The 18,207-nt window shown below is 41.7% G+C and overlaps 1 protein-coding gene across 2 annotated transcripts; it reads right to left on the bottom strand.

Moving 5' to 3' along the window:
* Nucleotides 1-5,940: 5,940 nt before the first annotated feature.
* On the bottom strand, nucleotides 5,941-17,622 carry LOC130197051 (ankyrin repeat and MYND domain-containing protein 2-like). 2 transcript variants are annotated; one of them, XM_056419551.1, is made up of 9 exons: nucleotides 16,987-17,622; nucleotides 16,497-16,635; nucleotides 16,223-16,321; nucleotides 15,981-16,141; nucleotides 11,291-11,505; nucleotides 10,528-10,636; nucleotides 9,704-9,832; nucleotides 9,502-9,625; nucleotides 5,941-7,544 (listed from the first exon to the last, which is right to left on the bottom strand). In XM_056419551.1, the coding sequence occupies exons 2-9, from the start codon at nucleotides 16,627-16,629 to the stop codon at nucleotides 7,411-7,413; spliced, it is 1,104 nt and encodes a 367-aa protein (XP_056275526.1). In that variant the 5' UTR covers nucleotides 16,630-16,635; nucleotides 16,987-17,622; the 3' UTR covers nucleotides 5,941-7,410. The 2 variants fall into 2 exon arrangements, with proteins under 2 accessions (XP_056275526.1, XP_056275519.1); XM_056419544.1 differs by having other exon boundaries at nucleotides 17,416-17,622.
* Nucleotides 17,623-18,207: the final 585 nt, after the last annotated feature.

Genomic DNA, 18,207 nt, shown 5'->3' with positions numbered 1-18,207 from the left:
TGATACCATAGAAGAACCATATCTGGTTCCACAAAGAACCTTTCAAACAAGGGTTCCGTAAACAACCATTTCCTGAAAGAGTTCTTCAAAGAACCTATAAAGGTGTCTCAAAGAACCTATAGGCCTACTGGGGCCTCAAACAAAAAATTGGTTCCTCAGTAGGTGATGGTTCTTTGTAGAACCACAACATATTTAAAAAAAACATTTAAGAACCATTATTACTTTCGCATTCAAAATGCAGAAGGTAATGTTTTGATCGCTGTGTAGTTATTTATTTATTTATTTGTATGCGTGTTACTCGCATAACTAAAAAAGTATTAAACCGAATCACATGAAATTTGGTGGGATGATTGGTTATTATCCGGGGACCATTTGATTAGATTTTGGGATCGATCGGGTCAAAGGTCAAGGTCATGACAAAATCTTATTTTTACCATAGCGCGGTCAATTTGTATCCAATTGGCATGCAACTAATGCCAAAATGTTCATAATTCAATGCCCAATCTTGTGATATGCGAAGGTATGCGCTCTACCGAGTGCCCGTTCTAGTTGTTCTGTGTGTAGGTACTCACACACGCATACACAATGGGAAGAGTCTCTGGACCGCAGGGAACACGGTAACATTCAAATTGGAGCGTCGTCATCTGATGGTACCACCAAGGGCCAGGGAAGAAAGATAGGTAATACCTGTTCGACACAGGGACAGGTAAAGTTTTTTATTTTATAGATATGAATATGAAAAAGAGAAGATGTGCACAGAGGCACAGGCACATAATCATACAAAGTAATAAATAAATGTAAATAAGGGTAAACATGCCAATACCCTCATTTAAACATACATATTATGAATTGCCAACCTCCCACTATTGCCGATGCCCGTTCCCCCCTCATACATCTCTGGATATTATACAAGGGAATGTATTATATTGATACAATTACATATATTATTGGATTTTGCTGAGGACCAGGATGAAATAGTTTTTTCTTGACCACCATTCTGGCTCTTGAAAATTTCATGTTCACAACATTAAGACTGCTAGCCATCCACTGGGGGCTTCCTGAGGGTCTGAGGGGGACTCCAGCGCATTGATAACAGCTCTTTCATTGAGGCCGGTTAATAAGGTGCGTTTTGGGGTTTGTGATAATTCCAGTGTGTGAAAATCCTTTAGAAGCAGCACAGCATGAGTGCATGAATTACATCGTTTAAGATCTTTGTCAAAAGGAAAGAAACCATTTTCCAGAAAAGAGCGAGATCTTTACAAAACCAAAACATGTGCTGTTCCACATAGAACCCACGAGTCCTCCTGTACAAAGGGTACATACTGGTGACGTGTGTTTTGATACCAATCCCTTGGTTTGGCCTTGTGTACTCAACATAGAGTGCAAGTGATGTGATCCCAAAGGATGATTCCATGGCATATGCTTTAAGTGATGATCTTAGTAGTCTTAGAGGGTCTTAGAGGGTCTTCCGTGAGAGCAGTCTCTTGTGTTTCACTGAGACGTGGCTGCACGCGGACTATCCGGATCACAGCGTTCTTTGCCCTTCAGGGGACTGTTCGCACTACACAGCGGTAAGAGAAGAGGGGCGGGATCGCTGTTTATGTGAATGAACGTGTGGCCACACGACCCATGTGTGAAGGAGCGGCTTCTGTAGCCCGAAATGAAAAAACTTGGCGTGGGATGCGCCCGTACTATTTGCCGAGAGAGTTCACGTCCATAGACTGCCCAACTAGAACAAAAACTCTGGACTTGCTGTATGCTAATACTAGGACGCACGACAGCGCCCACTGCCTTCCCCTCGGCAGGTCTGATCATGACCTGGTCCGCTGACACCAGTATGTTCCTCTGGTGAAGAGGCTGCGGTGACCACAGGTGGTCTGCTAGGGACGACGACGCCTACAGACTGCTCGAGTCAGGGGACTGGGATGCTGTGTGGGACCGCACGGGAGGACGTCGTGCGCCTGCTTCCACAAAGCCCTGATCACCAGGGACCTGAAGGCTTAACAACATGAAAGCTGCTTTCAGGGGCCCAGCGCGCAAAAAAAAGGTGGAAGCAGGAGGGGCAAGGACTTTACAGGAGGAAGCTGGAGGCCAATAACTGGCAGGTGGAGAGGGAGAGACAGGGGGGGCTCTGGAGAGGGCCAACGAGCTGAACTCCACCGCCTCATAACAATGGGCTCTCCACCCTCCCTCTCTCTGTGACGACTGACCAGGTGATCCGACCTGCGCCACCCAGCTGTCTGGTGTCCTGCCAGCGCCTCAACCTCAGCCTGAGGCTGGGGGAAGTCCCGTGGAAGAAGACACGCTGCCTGGTCCCCGTCCCAAAGAAGTCAGGGTGCTGGAGGCTGGCCTTGGCCCACCTCCGAAATCATCGTCATCGTCGTTGGACCCAATTTTTGCTTACCAGCCTCATGTGTGGGACACGCGCCATCATCTACCTGCTGCAACGAGCTCAGTATGGAACCGATGTCTCTGTGAGTCACTTTCTTTGACTCGAGGAGAAGGCAGGTGTGTGTGTGACGGGCCCCCACCATCTCTGGATCACTGACTACCTCACAGGCAGACAATGCTGCCTGTGCTGTCTGTGATGTTGAGTCAGTGCCTGTGAGCTCTGTCTCCTTCTTCTCCTGTCCCTGTACACCAGTGACTTCCAGTACACAGTCGAGTCATCCCATGCTGAGCCATCTGCTGAAGATGCAGTGGGTCGGGTGTATTAGGGATGGGGGGGAGAGGAGGAGAGCAGACAGTGAGCAGTGAAAGTGGTGTGGAGAGATGAGAACCACGCTGAACTGAACGGTGGCCAGAGAGAGATGGTGGTGACTTCAGGGAAGAGGTAGAACAGCCCTACACCTCTGAGAGTGTCCTGTGTGGACGACATGGTGGAGGAGAGTACAGTGGGGGCTCCATCGACAGCCGACTGAACTGGAAAGGCCAACACAAACGCTGTACAAGAAGAAGGATGTCTTTTCTCTTTTTTCAGCTTCGATCCTTCCTTCAACGCAGCAAGATGCTGGAGTTATTCTACCACCCAGTCGGTTGTCGCCAGTGTGCTGCACTTTGCCATTGTCTGCTGGGGAGCAGCATCGAGCCGTGACACCAGCCGCCTTAACAAACTGGTTAAGGGGGGCTCCCATCCCGGCTGCCAGCTGGAGCACCCTGAACAGACAACCCGACCCCACCTCTCCTCCTCCCTCCTCCTACAGAGTACTTTCTCCAGACGTCTCCTCGCCTCACGCCCGGGACAAGGAGAGAGAGAACATTCATCTGCACAGCTATGAGGCTCTACAACAGTTCACCCTGCCCCAGATCACCTAACCCTTCTTATATTTTGTGTTTTGTTTTTTTATTCTTTGTGTTGCTGACTGACCTCATAAAATTTCCCTTGGGATTTACCTATGTCATCAAAAGCCCTCAGACCTTTCTCATTAAATATATCTGATCGTTTATGTATATCTTTGCTTGCCCATGATGAAGAAAATGGGACCCCACCCAGTAATTAATACAGTTCTGAAAAATTGGGGGGTGTCGAGAAGTCATTTGAGATTTGTTTCGGTATCTTTTTCAGCCATACGTCATGTTGATAGTACAAAGGATAGAATAAGCCAAGTGAGAGTTTAGCTATAGTTTGAGCGGGATATAAGAATACACCAAATCCTCTGACCTTCAGAATATTAGAATAAACCAGGTCCTCTAAATTCCAGAGTATTAGAATAAACCAGGTGCTCTGACCTTCAGAATATTAGAATAAACCAGGTCCTCTGATCTGCGGGGTGCAACAAAATGTATTCCAATAGTTAGGCGGTGGAGATAAGGAATGAAAAAAAGGTAGACCATCCATCTTCACCATTGTTTCTGGTATTATCTCAGTAGACTCTTTAGTCTTTGGGAAACATTACATTGGAGAAAGGTTCATTGTAGTGTTCATTTTCTGTTACGACCCATAAACAAATCAGTTTCTACGGTGTTTTTTGTGTTTACCTTGGATCTATTAAATATATCTGTCCTCATTTCCCTTTAAGCAAACTATCACCTATAAAGTGCAACACATGCCACAGGAATGTCATTACACCCAATGACCACTTTGTGTAACATAGGATCATATTATAATTTCATATTTCTATAACTACTACTGCTTTCATTATCATTATATTATATACATTGCTGCTGTTGTTATTAGATGTAACACTTGTTCTATTATGAGTTATTCTCCTGCTTTTACTCCTCTCATCATATGACTAATTGTTCTCATGTGAATCAACGATGCTGTATCTTTGTTATGTTGATTATTCTGAACTCTCCTCTGGTGATGATGTCTCATGCTGTCCAGGTAGTGAAGTCCTGTGAGGGAAATGTGTTCTTAGTGACGCGGGCTATGCCAATACCATTTGAAAAAAAGATATTGAATAATGCATTACAACAATGATTATAATACATTATAAGAAGAATTGCCAAAATAAGTCAGAAAATGTTAAGATACTTGAATTAAGCCATCACAAACTGCAAATATGTGTGAGCGCTTAACTATAACCATACAGTGTTATCAGCTAATTTCAATACCTTTCATAATGCATCATAGACATGGATGTGTTCTTAAAGTTCTTCACTGAGTCTCATCCAGCCAAAGCTGAGAGGATGAGCTCACCATCATGATGTATGTACACGTCCATTATATTATATGTACAGCAGTAGACAAAGCCTCTTCTCCACCTTCATCCTGCCGAAGCTTTGCCCCCCAGACCCAGGTGTCCCCTTACAAGCCTTTCCCAGGGCTCTCCGACAATGACTTGACTCCAACTCTCCTCGTCTCCTCTTTGATGACACTGAAAATAAATCCACTCCAAAGCTGTCCAGCTCATGTCATTGTTGTCAAAATGATCTCCAATTACCCCAAAAAGCTGAGGAAAAAAAAGACCTGGGGGACTTTAAATTTGCTCATTTTTACTTCTCATAAACCGGAAATTCCAGATCAAGCTTGTATGTTGCAGTCTAAAGTGAGTGTGTGACATAACTGAAGAGAGAATAATAATCGGGTGTGATTGAGAGTCAGTGTGACAGCTCAGTGTGCTCCCGTGGGAGCAGAGCTGTGGAATAGGGAGAACAATGCAGTCCAGAAGACTGAAATATAATATAGAAATATAATGCATCACCGAAGGATGTTCATGCAGAACTCAAGGAAATCCTGGAAAACTTTTTGTCATCTAGCGGCAAGCTTGATTCCTAGATCATCAGAGGTTTAGTCTATGCAATAAACTTTCTTGAATTAATATTTGAAAAACAAATCTCTAATCAGGGGCCATAACTTTATTCAAATCCCATTAAGGATGAACTATGTACAAATTAAATGATTTAATATGCTAATATTTGTGATCTTATTAATGTAGCTTTCGGGAGACAAAGCTCTGCTAATAAAGTACAGTAAAGCTCAAACTACAGTTCAACGCAAGAGAAGTAAAGCGCTGCCCTCTAGTGGTGTCACCGGGTAATGTTAGAATATTGAAGCATACACAATGTGTTCATATCCAGCAGGCACAGGGCAACAGTAGCATCCCTTGAAGTCTTGTTTGTGTCCACCTTAAGAATGTAAGACTGATATGTAACCCCCCCCCCCCCCCCCTCACACACACACACGTTTTACAATTTAAACCAATTAGCTGATGCAATTCATCTGCCAGATAATTAACAAGTAGCAAGTTTGATCATTTTAATGATCATACCAATGGACAGTAAATAGTATTGTTAATATAGTCCTAGATTGAGCAAAAAACTCTTCATACAATTACATTTTAAATATATTATCACAGAGCTTTTGTCTTACACTGTAAAGATGTGTTGAGAACATTGAAGCTTCAAGTTTTCACCAGCAGGACTTCAACTTTTAGTAATTCATGACAAAACTGCAAAAATGGTTGTCTGTAATTTGAATATGTGTATGCATGTCAATATTGCTGTACAAATAACTTTATTCACACTTTATTCAATCTCACTCATACTAACTAACTCATCACTGCAGGAGGATTGGTATTTTCTTATCTCACGAGACTTATAGATGTGGATACGCTAACAGCACAGCAACAAAACACATCAATCTAATAAAAATATTGAATATGCATCACTTAATACATTTCTTTTTTTCTTAGACCATACAAAGCAATACTATGACACAACTGTATTTTATAGTTTGGGTCAAGAAACAATATGAGATCATGTGATCAGGAGATGCAACACAAGATCAAGATGGACCTTCATGGCTTGGTGCAGCTGGCGTGTGCACTACATCATTTGTATGAATTGTTGACTTGTATCATTAATTATTACCACTCTCAAGGCAATCTAAAGGTCAATAAATGCCAGTTCCATAAGAATTGAACCTAAGTGTGTAACTTCCATGAGCTATAACTATAACTGAAACCCTCCAGGTTTTGGACAAGTATGTCCATATGGGATGATTCTACACCCTGTTCCAATCCAGGACGTAGTGAAGGTCGTAAGGTTTGGGTCGTGAAGGTCAAAGTGTCGCGCATAACATAACTGCAGTTAACATTTCCCCTTTTAATAACAATCTTTGGTTCTGTTGCCTAACCTTCATCACACCTAAACATTAGCTGATTTGCTATGCCCACCATTGTTCTCCAAACATCATCATATCATATTCGACATGAACCAATCATTTTGAAAGTAAGCATTTGAAAAACCTGAACATATATTGTCATTGAGCATAACCTGTTTTTTTGTAGAACTGTGTGTTATTAATGTTCTGCATGGTTGCGGCAGTAAAAAGAGAATGACATCACACGACAACGATGATGCTGAAAAGATCAACTCGGACTCAAAGCCAGCCGTTCCCAATCCACTGTAGTTTGATTAGATTTGAGTTGTTATCATAACTCTCCAACACCCTCAGTGGGACACAATTTTTCTTCTTCTATCTGTGTTGATATGCAAACATATTAATCCCTTGTTTCGACCAATGACAAACCTATCCCAAGGTATACGTGTACATGTAGCTATATCATTTTGGCATTTGTATATCACAACATATGACACATAGGTCACTTCCTTTATTGTTTTAGATGACATGTAATGGATTTGTGGGATTGAATTGAGGAGTCAAGTTTGGAATTGTCCGAATGGAGCGACTGTCCCACTTTGAAGAGGCTCAAACTTCACTTAATGTTCACTAATCAGACAAATCAGGATGTTTTCTGGAATTGTTATAAAAATGCCTCTATTGCAGCTCCTCGTGTGTAAAGTTTTACTGAAGCGTTGCTAAATATCTTAAACTGCAAGGCTTGGTGTGAAACAGAGAAACAGGAAGTACCCTTCTGACATTCTTCCTATTGAGACACACATCTCCGTCTGTAACTTTTGTGAACCAAAAGAGATGACTTGACCTCATTCAGGACCCTTTGCTCAGTCTGTGGAGGAGCGAGCCAGCAGCTCTGCAGGGCAGCCGCCTGCAGCCGCCACCTGCTCCTCCGCCCGCAGACACAGCTCCTGGAGGAAGTTGGCTGTCTTCATCACCAGGGTGTCATCGTCATCTTCGTCTATAACCAGGAGCATAAAAACAATCGTTATGTCAGTTGTGGATTTTTAACACAAGAAGACACACATAGTCCTGGTTGTGTTGTAATGAAATTAGATGACCGCGGGGTGAATCTGAAGTGGATCACAACTTTTCATTCTGGCTCCTTTGTTTAAACAGAAGAAATATGCACAGATAACATATTTAATCCTAATTCTAAATATTGACCCCCACTGACCCCCACTGACCCTCATGAACAGAGCTCCTGCAGTTGGGACTTTCCGCCACATTGTATTCATTACAATGTTACACAACTGAACAGATTTATTTTATCTTATATGTTGAATGTTGATTGTTTTTGATTGTTGTTGTTGTTTTGTTTGTCTGTCTATTGTACACACCAGCCGCCAAGTCAAATTATTTGTGTGTCTAACACACGTAGCTAATAGATGCTTCTGATTCTAATTCTGATATTTTAGTTTATTTTATATAGCCCAATATCACAAATTAAAATTGTGCCTCAGAGGGCTTTACAATCTGTACACATACTACCCAACGCGGACTCAAATGACATCTCTTGAAAACATAAATCCGTCTTTACACAGTTCTCTCTGGAGACACCAACGGCTTTATAAAAGAATAAATACAAAATGCAATCGTCCTCCAAATCCTGAAGTCAAATCAGAAGGCTTGGGGTGCATCCCCACGGCTCTCAACATGGCCATAGCTGATTTCGGGGCTCACAGAAAATAATGCTACAAGTACAAACAATGGTAAGAATGAAAGAGCTCAGAGTGATGAGCTGAGGCAGAAGATAATGCTCTGAATATCATATGAGAACCTTTAAGCAAAATGTATTGAAGCTGGCTCTGGATCGTGGTCCATGCCTACTATGAACCATTACATACATTCTGTCATATTCATTGAATGTTTATGTAACTCTGTAACTCTGTTCATCTGGTCACATGACGTCTATTGTTCATCTGGTCACATTCAATTCAAATCAGTTTATTAAATTACAAATTTGTCTCGGAGTGCTTTACAATCTGTACACATAGACATCCCTGCCCCAAAACCTCACATCGGATCAGGAAAAACTCCCAAATAACCCTTCAGGGGGGAAAAAGGGAAGAAACCTTCAGGAGAGCAACAGAGGAGGATCCCTCTCCAGGATGGACATCTATTGTTCTGTCCATCCTGGAGAGGGATCCCCCTCGGTTGCTCTCCTCAAGGGTTCTTCACCTTTTGCCCCCTGAAAGTTTTTTTAAATATATTTCTTGGGAATTTTTCCTGATCAGATGTGAGGTCAAAGGTCAGGGATGTCTATGTGTACAGATTGTAAAGCCCTCTGAGGCAAATTTGTAATTTTTGATATGGGGCTACACAAAATAAAATGAATTGGATGAGAAGAAGCGGGTCATCTACAAACAATAGGTCTCAAGAACAAGAAAAACGGCACATAACTGTAATTCACATATAAAAGCTGAGCACTGTGCAAGCAGCCTTTCATTCACTTGTTTACTGCTCATCTTGAGACAGATGGATAGTTCCATTTCCATACAGAGCAGTGTGTGTCAGCTTGTTATACTCATCCAGGAAGAGAGAACGTTCTCCAAGGCAGACAGAGATACGACATTGACATTGCTGTTGAAAGGATCCAAAGGGCCACTAGCATATTTAATCAGATTGTATTCAAATAGTCTGTCTGGGATTAGTTCAGGCATTAGTTCTCGCAGCCAGTCGACCGAGCACACCCGAAAAATTAGTTCACCCTTTTATATCACCTATTGTTTCAATGTACCCCTAAATAAATTATATTCAACCAGGCTCAAGGTCAATCTGGAGAAGAAATGTCATGACTGCTGCGAACTCCCTCTCATAATAAACATCTGCATTCTTCTGAACCTTAAGCAACGATTATTTCTTTCACTTCATAGTCTGAGTGAAGTTGTCTTAAAGAATGTATTCTTCTACAGCACCTTTCAGTTCTTTGAACCTTGGAGTATCCATCTCCGGGTCGGCATTCTGCTCCTGTATGCACCTGCACATCTTTTTGTGGGTGAACCAGTGGAGCTTCTGGCACATCAGGCTGCAGTAATTCACCTTCAAGACAAACAGAAGGAAACAGGACCTGGGGGTAGTGCACTATATTACAGAAGCTTTGACCAAACATCGACTTACTGCTTTGCAAAGGGAGCACCTCTTTTCTGCTCCCTTCTCGCCACATGTAGCACAGTAATGAGCATCGGTGAACGTCATCAGACCTGTTATAGCCTGGGTCAACACTGAGAAGGCTGTGGGGTCGTTGCCCTGGAAATGACATTTCATGGTATATTAAAGTTATCTCGACAACAATGATTAAAAAGAACATGAGTACTCAGTAACCTATACATCTATCAATCAATCTAATCAACAACTTATATCAACTACTGTAATGGGAATTGTATATATTCTTAATTGTATTGTCTTTGACCCTATGTAAATCATCTTCTGTCTTGTAAAGGTTACTAAGCATATCGCATACCACCCCCCTTACCTTTTGTGAAAGAAACAATCACTTGTGGAGAATGATTGAGAACAAAGGATGAAGACTGACTGGTATGTGTTATAATTCTCAGAATCTCTCAATGTCTACTCATCAAAGGACCGAAGTTGACCCTTGGCAGACTCCTGAGGGACTCCGTGTAACGGTGACTCTTCAGTTTACCTTGGCAGACTCCTGAGGGACTCCGTGTAACGGTGAATCTTCAGTTCACCTTGGCAGACTCCTGAGGGACTCCGTGTACCGGTGACTCTTCTTACAAGAATAAATTATTTCATAGGCAAGTTCTGGTTCTTCGATATTCGTTATTTTAGTTTAAAAAGACTCAACATTGGGTGCGGACACATTTTGCGGTCACACTACTCTTCCTCATTTATCCTTTAAAATCAAAGGCCTTCTGCTAAAAATCATACTATACAGTATGTCCTGCACATCCAATCTCTATCCTGATAATGATCCTCACCTGTTGCTGAAGGAGTGTTGCCTCACAATAAGGAAACTTCTTGATACAATCCCAAATGAACTTCTCCTTGTACTGTGGGAAGCCATCACTGTCTCTCCCCCTTAACAGGCTGCGACCCAGCAGAAGGGAAATGTTAGCTAGTTATCTGAGTTTTCCTGTATAACAGTATTTTAGGACTCTAACCACTAGCTTAGATTCCTAAAATATGTGTTGTAGATATTCTGGGTCCCAAGAGGATGAACCTTACTGATCGTGGTGGCTCCTTGACCTATGCTAGAATAGGCTTCCAACCACAAGCCCACATTTCACATCTCACAGTCTAATGAGCAAATTACCATGAAGCTTACTGAGCAATAATGGTTACATAAGGGGTCCTTGGTCAGATTATGTATTTTACAAGCAGCACTTGAGATAAAAGGAAAGTGCCTGACAAAAGAAAGTGTGCCATGATCCTCGGAATAGTCAAAGAGAATGTATTTCATATGCTATTCGACCTTCACGCCTGTAACAGTACTCAAGTGGGTTAAATGGTTGAGAAGATAAGGATGGGCCTTTAATAATAAACCACGGATTGATTTAACCACAACTATGAAAGCAACTTGATGCTGATCTACCAGTCAAGTCAATTATTTCTATAGAGTCAAATCACAACAGAAGTCATCTCATGACACTTTTCTAGACCAGGTCTGGACCCCACTCAAACACTGTAAAATGCTGCTGGTCATTGGACATTGGACAGACTCATTGCACTCAGAGGACTCACTTCTTGACAAGTATGTCCAGTTTGCCATCTTGTTTCTGTAGGAAGGCAAGGCATTTCTGCAGCACACAGCTGATGTTGTGCATCTTCACGGCCAGGACCTCATTCATGTCCTGCTGCTTCATACACTGCTCATACAGCATATCCATCACCTGGTAACACTTCTCCAGAGCGGCCACATCCACCAGCTCCGGGTTTTCCATCACCAGCATGACTATCTGACAGATTGGAAAGTTGGTTAGACAAACATTTCTGGGCAAAAATAATGTCACTGATTGAGACATAAAGGGAAAAGTTCATCAGCTAATGACCAAAGTCATAAAGTCAATTCATCCTTTGGGCACAGAGGATATGTGTACTAAGTTATACGGCAACCCTTACAATAGTTGTCCAGTAATTTCACACAAAAAAGGCAATACGGATGTAGATGTTATAACTGAGAGGGGTTGAGGTTGTACACATAGAGTTTCCTCTCACGCATAAGACCATGAGATCGTTTTGAATTCTTGAAAACAAAGGGAATATTCAATTCAATTCAATTCAGTTTATTTGTATAGCCCAATTTCACAAATTACAAATTTGTCTCGGAGTGCTTTACAATCTGTACACATAGACATCCCTGCCCCAAAACCTCGCATCGGACCAGGAAAAACTCCCAAATAACCCTTCAGGGGGAAAAAAAGGGAAGAAACCTTCAGGAGAGCAACAGAGGAGGATCCCTCTCCAGGATGGACAGGTGCATGCTTTGGCTGTTTAACACGAGGACACCTTAGCAAAATGTGCAAGAAGAGGATGGTGTGCACACAGTACTCACAGAAACACCCAGACATCCTTCACATAGCGAAACTGCAAAACAAAGAGGTCTATGAAAAATCTGGCTTTGAAATGAATGTCTGTTGATTTATTATTTTTTCTTTAATTTTATTTTTCACATTAATGTCTTTTACTTGTATTCATCTATTTCATTTTGTATTTAATGCTTATCATATATATATATATCAGTATAAACATGTGGGAGGGGATGGGTGGGAATGTTGGGCGGGTGTGTATGTGGATATGGATGGATTTGGATGTGTGCTGATTTTATTTTGATGTTGATCTATATATATATATATTTTTTTAAATCTTTTTTTTCCCGCGATGTCAAGGACTAATCTGTTTGTGGAAAATGCTAAATAAGAAGTTTATGAAAAAGGCAATTACATCCTCATGTCGGTGCTGGAAGAAAAGTCAGGGGATCACCAACATGTCATGTGTTTTTATGTTCCATATTTAATCCTTAATTTAATATCTCAGGCTGATCACCCACGTGTCCTCCTTTTTGTTTACCTTTTGTTTTACGTCTCCATTCTTGCATTGGTAGCTACTTGTTTAACTTCCCATTGCAAGGAGTTGTGGGTAATTCCCAAAGGCAAAGTCTGCATCTAATGCTGACTTACGGAAAGGGTTCATAAAGGGCTCAAAATGCCTCAGAGTCCACGAGTCCGTAAGGGTGTAGATTGGGACTGGGCCTATACAAAAAGGTGGGAAGCTCACCTGGGTCGTTGTCCCGGTTACGCAGACAGACCTGCGTGAGCATCTGAGGTCAGCCTTTGCCACCTCTTCTTGATTTATAAATGTCTAAAAGCATGATTTGAAGCATTTGGGAACTTGTTGTCGATAGTCAGGCGGAGTCAAGGGATTTAGGTAATAACTAAAAGGTCGTTCAATGTATATTAAGTTGTTTAATACATGTTAATTAATAAGGGGAGAAGCCTTGTGAAATGTTAGCGTTCTAAACAAATATTTAAGCTGCTTGTCCTTCTACCACTTCAGCCAACATATCATAGTAATAATTGTTTCTTTACTTTAGGGAGATGGCCAAGGTTCTCAATTTCAAATATACTCCTCCCTGTTCGAATGTTCTCAAATTTATATTTGTTGTCAAATAAATGCTTGTCTAAAACTAATTTTATTTAATAACTTCATAGTCAACCAGGAACTTTTTGTTTTTTAAATGTAGAAGGTTGTATTTAGAGGTATTGTAGCTTCATGAGAGGTTTGCACAGACATTGGATAGTGTGCTGTTTTCTTGGTATACAATGCATGGTACAATAATACACATTTTAGTGCTTTTTTAATATATTGGTCAATACAAGAAAGCACTAAGACACACACACACACCCACACACAGTGGTGTATAAAGTACCCAAAAGTCATACTTGAGTAAAAGTAAAGATACTTGACTGGAAAATTACTCAAGTAAAAGTAAAAGTCAGCTATGAGAATACTACTTGAGTAAAAGTATTAAAGTATCTGATTTTTTTTGTACTTAAGTATCAAAAGTAATTTTCTGATATTAAATGTACTTAAGTATTGAAAGTAAAAGTAAAAGTAAATGCTGTTAATAAAAAAAACAAAGGGTCAGAATTTTGAGAATTATGAAGTTTATTTGTTTGGGTGCTGTGGCCGCCATGAACAAGGAGTTTGAGCTTGGATGAATTTAGCAATATATGAATACTATGAAGTTACTAAAATATAAAAACACGATTAACACAGAAAAAAGCAGAACCAAAAGTAACAACCAAAATCATCACTTTAAAGTGAAAAATGTATTGTTCATCTTCAAAAGAAGTTGATTTTCAAAATGGACAGATGTCAGTCTCGCTCTTCTGGGGCTGAAGACGAGTCCTGCGATGCTGAAGAGCCGTTCACAGACCCTGATGGTGCAGGTAGAGTGTGTCTAGCTTCACAGGCCCTGGTGCAGGTAGAGTGTGTCTAGCTTCACAGGCCCTGGTGCAGGTAGAGTGTGTCTAGCTTCACAGGCCCTGGTGCAGGTAGAGTGTGTCTAGCTTCACAGGCCCTGGTGCAGGTAGAGTGTGTCTAGCTTCACAGACAGCCTGCACACAGTTGGGAGGCATTTCAGCAAGTCAATGTGATCCACGTCTCCATCCAGCTGTTTGCTGCTGTCACGGGCTTGAGATGACGAAGAAGAAGTCCTCTTCATCAGATGAACTGGACCTGGTGGCATCACCTAGCTGCAGGGAGGGTTCTTCCATGTGCTGCTTGATGTAGTCCATTCCTGAAATAAAGTGAGAGTATTATAGACATGATAGAATTAATAACACTTCCTAACATGTCATGACCCCAACCAACAGTTTTGTACTAAATAGTTTGTTTTAATTTTAGGTTTATACATTTAGTTTCATGCACTGTCCGTGCATCCAGAGTTGATTTGTGAATATGTACTTGTATCTCTGTAGTTAAACACAACAACAGTCCCAAATCAATATCGTCGCCATTATTGGACCGTCACTCTTATAATATTAATACAAATAATGATAATAATAATAATGCTGTAAAGATTAGCATTATATTATAGCTAAGACGACTCAAATCAACAAATTCTCACAACTGTCAACACTTCTTCAGCTCATTAACTCGCTAGAGATCCGTCTACTACACTAACGTTAATTGTCTCATTTAATTGACGATAGCTAGCGAACGTTAGCCTAACGTACAACATGCGTAGGACAATCAGACACCTGCCTCCCCCCTCTCCTGCCAAAGATATAACTTACTCCAATCCTGAGGACAACACTGCTAGATATCTTAACAGGTTTATGATGATTATCAAAACTAAATATTAACGTTGCGGCTCATGGGATTAATCTTAATTTACCTCAATGTGTTTCCTGAGGTTGGTGAGTTGTTGAAGGCCATATCTCCGTAGCTTTCGGTCGGCATAAGAGGCACTTCATCCGGTAGGAAGAAACTTTCACTCCGACAAAAGAAAAGAGTTCGCCCAAATATGGCCACGGATGTTGATCTTGGTCCCCGTGGTTGTTCGAGTAGCTTCCATTGCTGCTCCACATGAAATGAGTCGTATCTGTAGCCGCTCGCTCGCTAACATCCTGGGCATCACTGGGAATAAAAAGAACGCGGCAAGGACCCCTGATCCCCAACCTGGTGTTCGTGCTGCGTTCAGGTGCGCTGCGGTGTGTTCCACAACAGTCCCCGATGTTTCTCATGATTATTTTTTTCCGTAGTAACGAGTAACGATACTGTTTCAGGAGAAATGTATCGGAGTAAAAGTACAAGTTTTCATTGCAAAATGTAGTAAAGTAAAAGTTAAAGTAAACAGAAATATAAGTTGTAAAATAAAGTACAGATACCCAAAAAAACTACTTAAGTAAAGTAACGAAGTACTTCTACTTCGTTACTATACACCACTGCCCACACACACATATGCGTGTACACGCACACATTCTTGTGTTAAACTTTCACATTGGAAACTATTTACAACATAATAATGGAAACAGCTTCCGACTGTGGCTGAAAACAAGGCCACTGTAGAGCTAAACGATGACCTTAGAGTTGCAGTTATCTGCATCTGTTGGTGCTCAGGTTCCTGCAGTCGTGGGCCAAGCAGTGCACCGACAACACAATGTCACAGTGACACATGTGCCACAGTGTGTGCATCATCCATGGCTGTGTAATGGAGACTTATAATTTTGTGGAAATGTCTTGGCAACCTTTGGATGAATTGCCAAGAAATATTAGTTCTGGATGTTCAAGGTTCCCACATACTGAATCCTCGTGACATTAAAGATCTCTTCACTTTTTAGTGCCAGCTGCAGGTCAAACTGTTCACACATGCAATCAGATGCCAGTGAGCCTGTGAATAGGTGGGCAGGTCTTTAGCAGGCCTCACCTTGACTGGGTTTAGGTTGGTGGTCATGATGATCTTGTGCAAGGGCCCTGCCAGCCTGGGGGGTAGCCTGGGCTCCCTCTCCACCCCCTGTGGTTTGGTGTAGTACTCCAGCCTCGCCAACGAGAAGAAATTGTTGATCACCGTTACACAGTCATGCTGTCCTGGAAGGAGAATTATGGGTGAAGATGTAACCACCATCACAGTCACTAGTGAACCGGCCACCCAGTCTGAGCCGGCCTCACCTACAAACGCTGCCATCTGAGCAGCAGTGCGACACACAGAATTCACCAGGTCTTTCTCTGCTCTGGCATCCAGCAACATGGAGGTGATGTCTGTTTTCCCTGGAGGTGGATTAGAGATGTTCATAAATATCGCGTATTTAGAAATACAACACTACATTGCACCACCAATTATTTTTTCTGAACTAAAAATGACATGAATTTTATTCTATATTACTATAATTCTATTTATCAGCATTTCAAGAGAACTTTACAATAAATGCTGTGACAGTTTTACCTGACAGGCCAGCAAACATGAGAGCAGTGTATCCATATTCAAGCTGGTTGCCGTTGACATCGGCCCCGTGCTGCAGCAGCAGACAACACATATCAGCCCGGTCCTTATATGTTGCATGCATCAGTGGAGTCATGCCATACTTCAGAAACAATGAAGAGAGACAAGAATGCATGAGGGATTAGCTCATTGTATGCTGGTTGAGCTGGAAAAAGAAGCCTGACAGGGAGACCAAAAGTAATGCTGTAACAGCATCAATTGATTTGTTTCATCACTTCATCACAACAAGCTGAAGACACGTTCACATTTATATTATATTCAGAGTTGGCAATAAGTGTTTACAATTAAGTGGCATCTAGTGGTGGGGTTGCAGATTGCAAGCGAGCTACGGTGGCCTTCAGGTAACAAGAGAACGGCTGCTGTAGAAACATGGTGGTACAACATGGCAGCCCCCACAGAGATTTCTGCAAAAAGATCCCTTTAAGTCCCAAACCTCAATGGCAAATGTTGCCTTGGCCCAGACCTAGAGATGCTGCTGTTACGGCCTCTTGGTAAACTAGGGATGCACAGGCCGCAACATACAAAAAAGGGATACAGCTAAGGGGGAAACAAAGGAGGCAAATAATAAAGTTAAATACTTGAACAAAATAAGGAAGATTTATTTCAGACAGTTAAGGTTTAACGAAGGGCAGAATAACACAGAAGCAAAGCAAAAGGAAACATAGGCGTCAGGGTCTTGTACAGTATTCTGAAACTGGGCACTTCGCAGATGGTGGAAAAACAGGCTTCCGGACGCGCATGGATTAAGTTATCAACATTTAATGGCAGGAATTGTAAAACAAACAGTCAACGCGCTCTCCCTCGTGTCCAGGCTGCCGGCTCCCGGCACCTTCCGGGAGCACACCCTCCTGCGTCGCCTTACCTGAGAAAAGAGAACGGTCCCTCTAAAAACACGCTGTCTCATAATCCTCTCTTGCGCCGGTCGAAACGTCACTTCCGGTTCCGACGCTTTCACAATAAGATTCCCGTCTTGGTTTTGACTGCATTAAAAGTCACCTTCACAATAAAAGTCCCTTGTTATTGTGAGTCACTTCACGGAATTCAACCGGCTTCGTCAATCTATAATACTAACATACAGTCACACGCAATATACATTAATTCTTGCCATTTACATTTGCATAGAGTAAACATTACCCATATGCTTCATAATACATTAATAACAATATCAATATTCTCCTTAATATTGTCTATTATAATATCTTTCTATATGTATTAATTTTAAAACATAAGACCTCTGCAGATGTTATCAAAATAAACTATTACAACTTAACAATCCCTCCTTTTATACTTATCCAATAGTATAAACAACCAAGTAATAGCCCTTTTATTTTGACGCTCTATGTAAACAAACATTGTACAACATTTTAATTATCACTCATCATTCAGCATCCCTGTGGAAGAAGATCACTCCCTCCTTTCATCCCTGCTTCTCAAGGAAACTAAATAACACTAAGTGTCAGTGTGAATGTATTCATCACACAGGTAAAATTCTTGCTGTCCTGATGGTTCCGGTTAATGTAACGTGTCTATCTGTGCAGGTGTCTGTGCATCCTTGTGAATCCAGTCCCTCCGCATACATGCTCTGCAACTCCAGTTCCTCCAAGCAGATTGTCAATGATGGTTGCGATAGTCCCAGTCAGCTGAGGGAGCATGA

The sequence above is a fragment of the Pseudoliparis swirei genome, chromosome 1, assembly GCF_029220125.1.
Source record: "Pseudoliparis swirei isolate HS2019 ecotype Mariana Trench chromosome 1, NWPU_hadal_v1, whole genome shotgun sequence".
Classification (NCBI taxonomy): Eukaryota; Metazoa; Chordata; class Actinopteri; order Perciformes; family Liparidae; genus Pseudoliparis; species Pseudoliparis swirei.
Note: the sequence above shows the minus strand (reverse complement) of the source record. Positions and strands in the feature narration are given on the sequence as shown.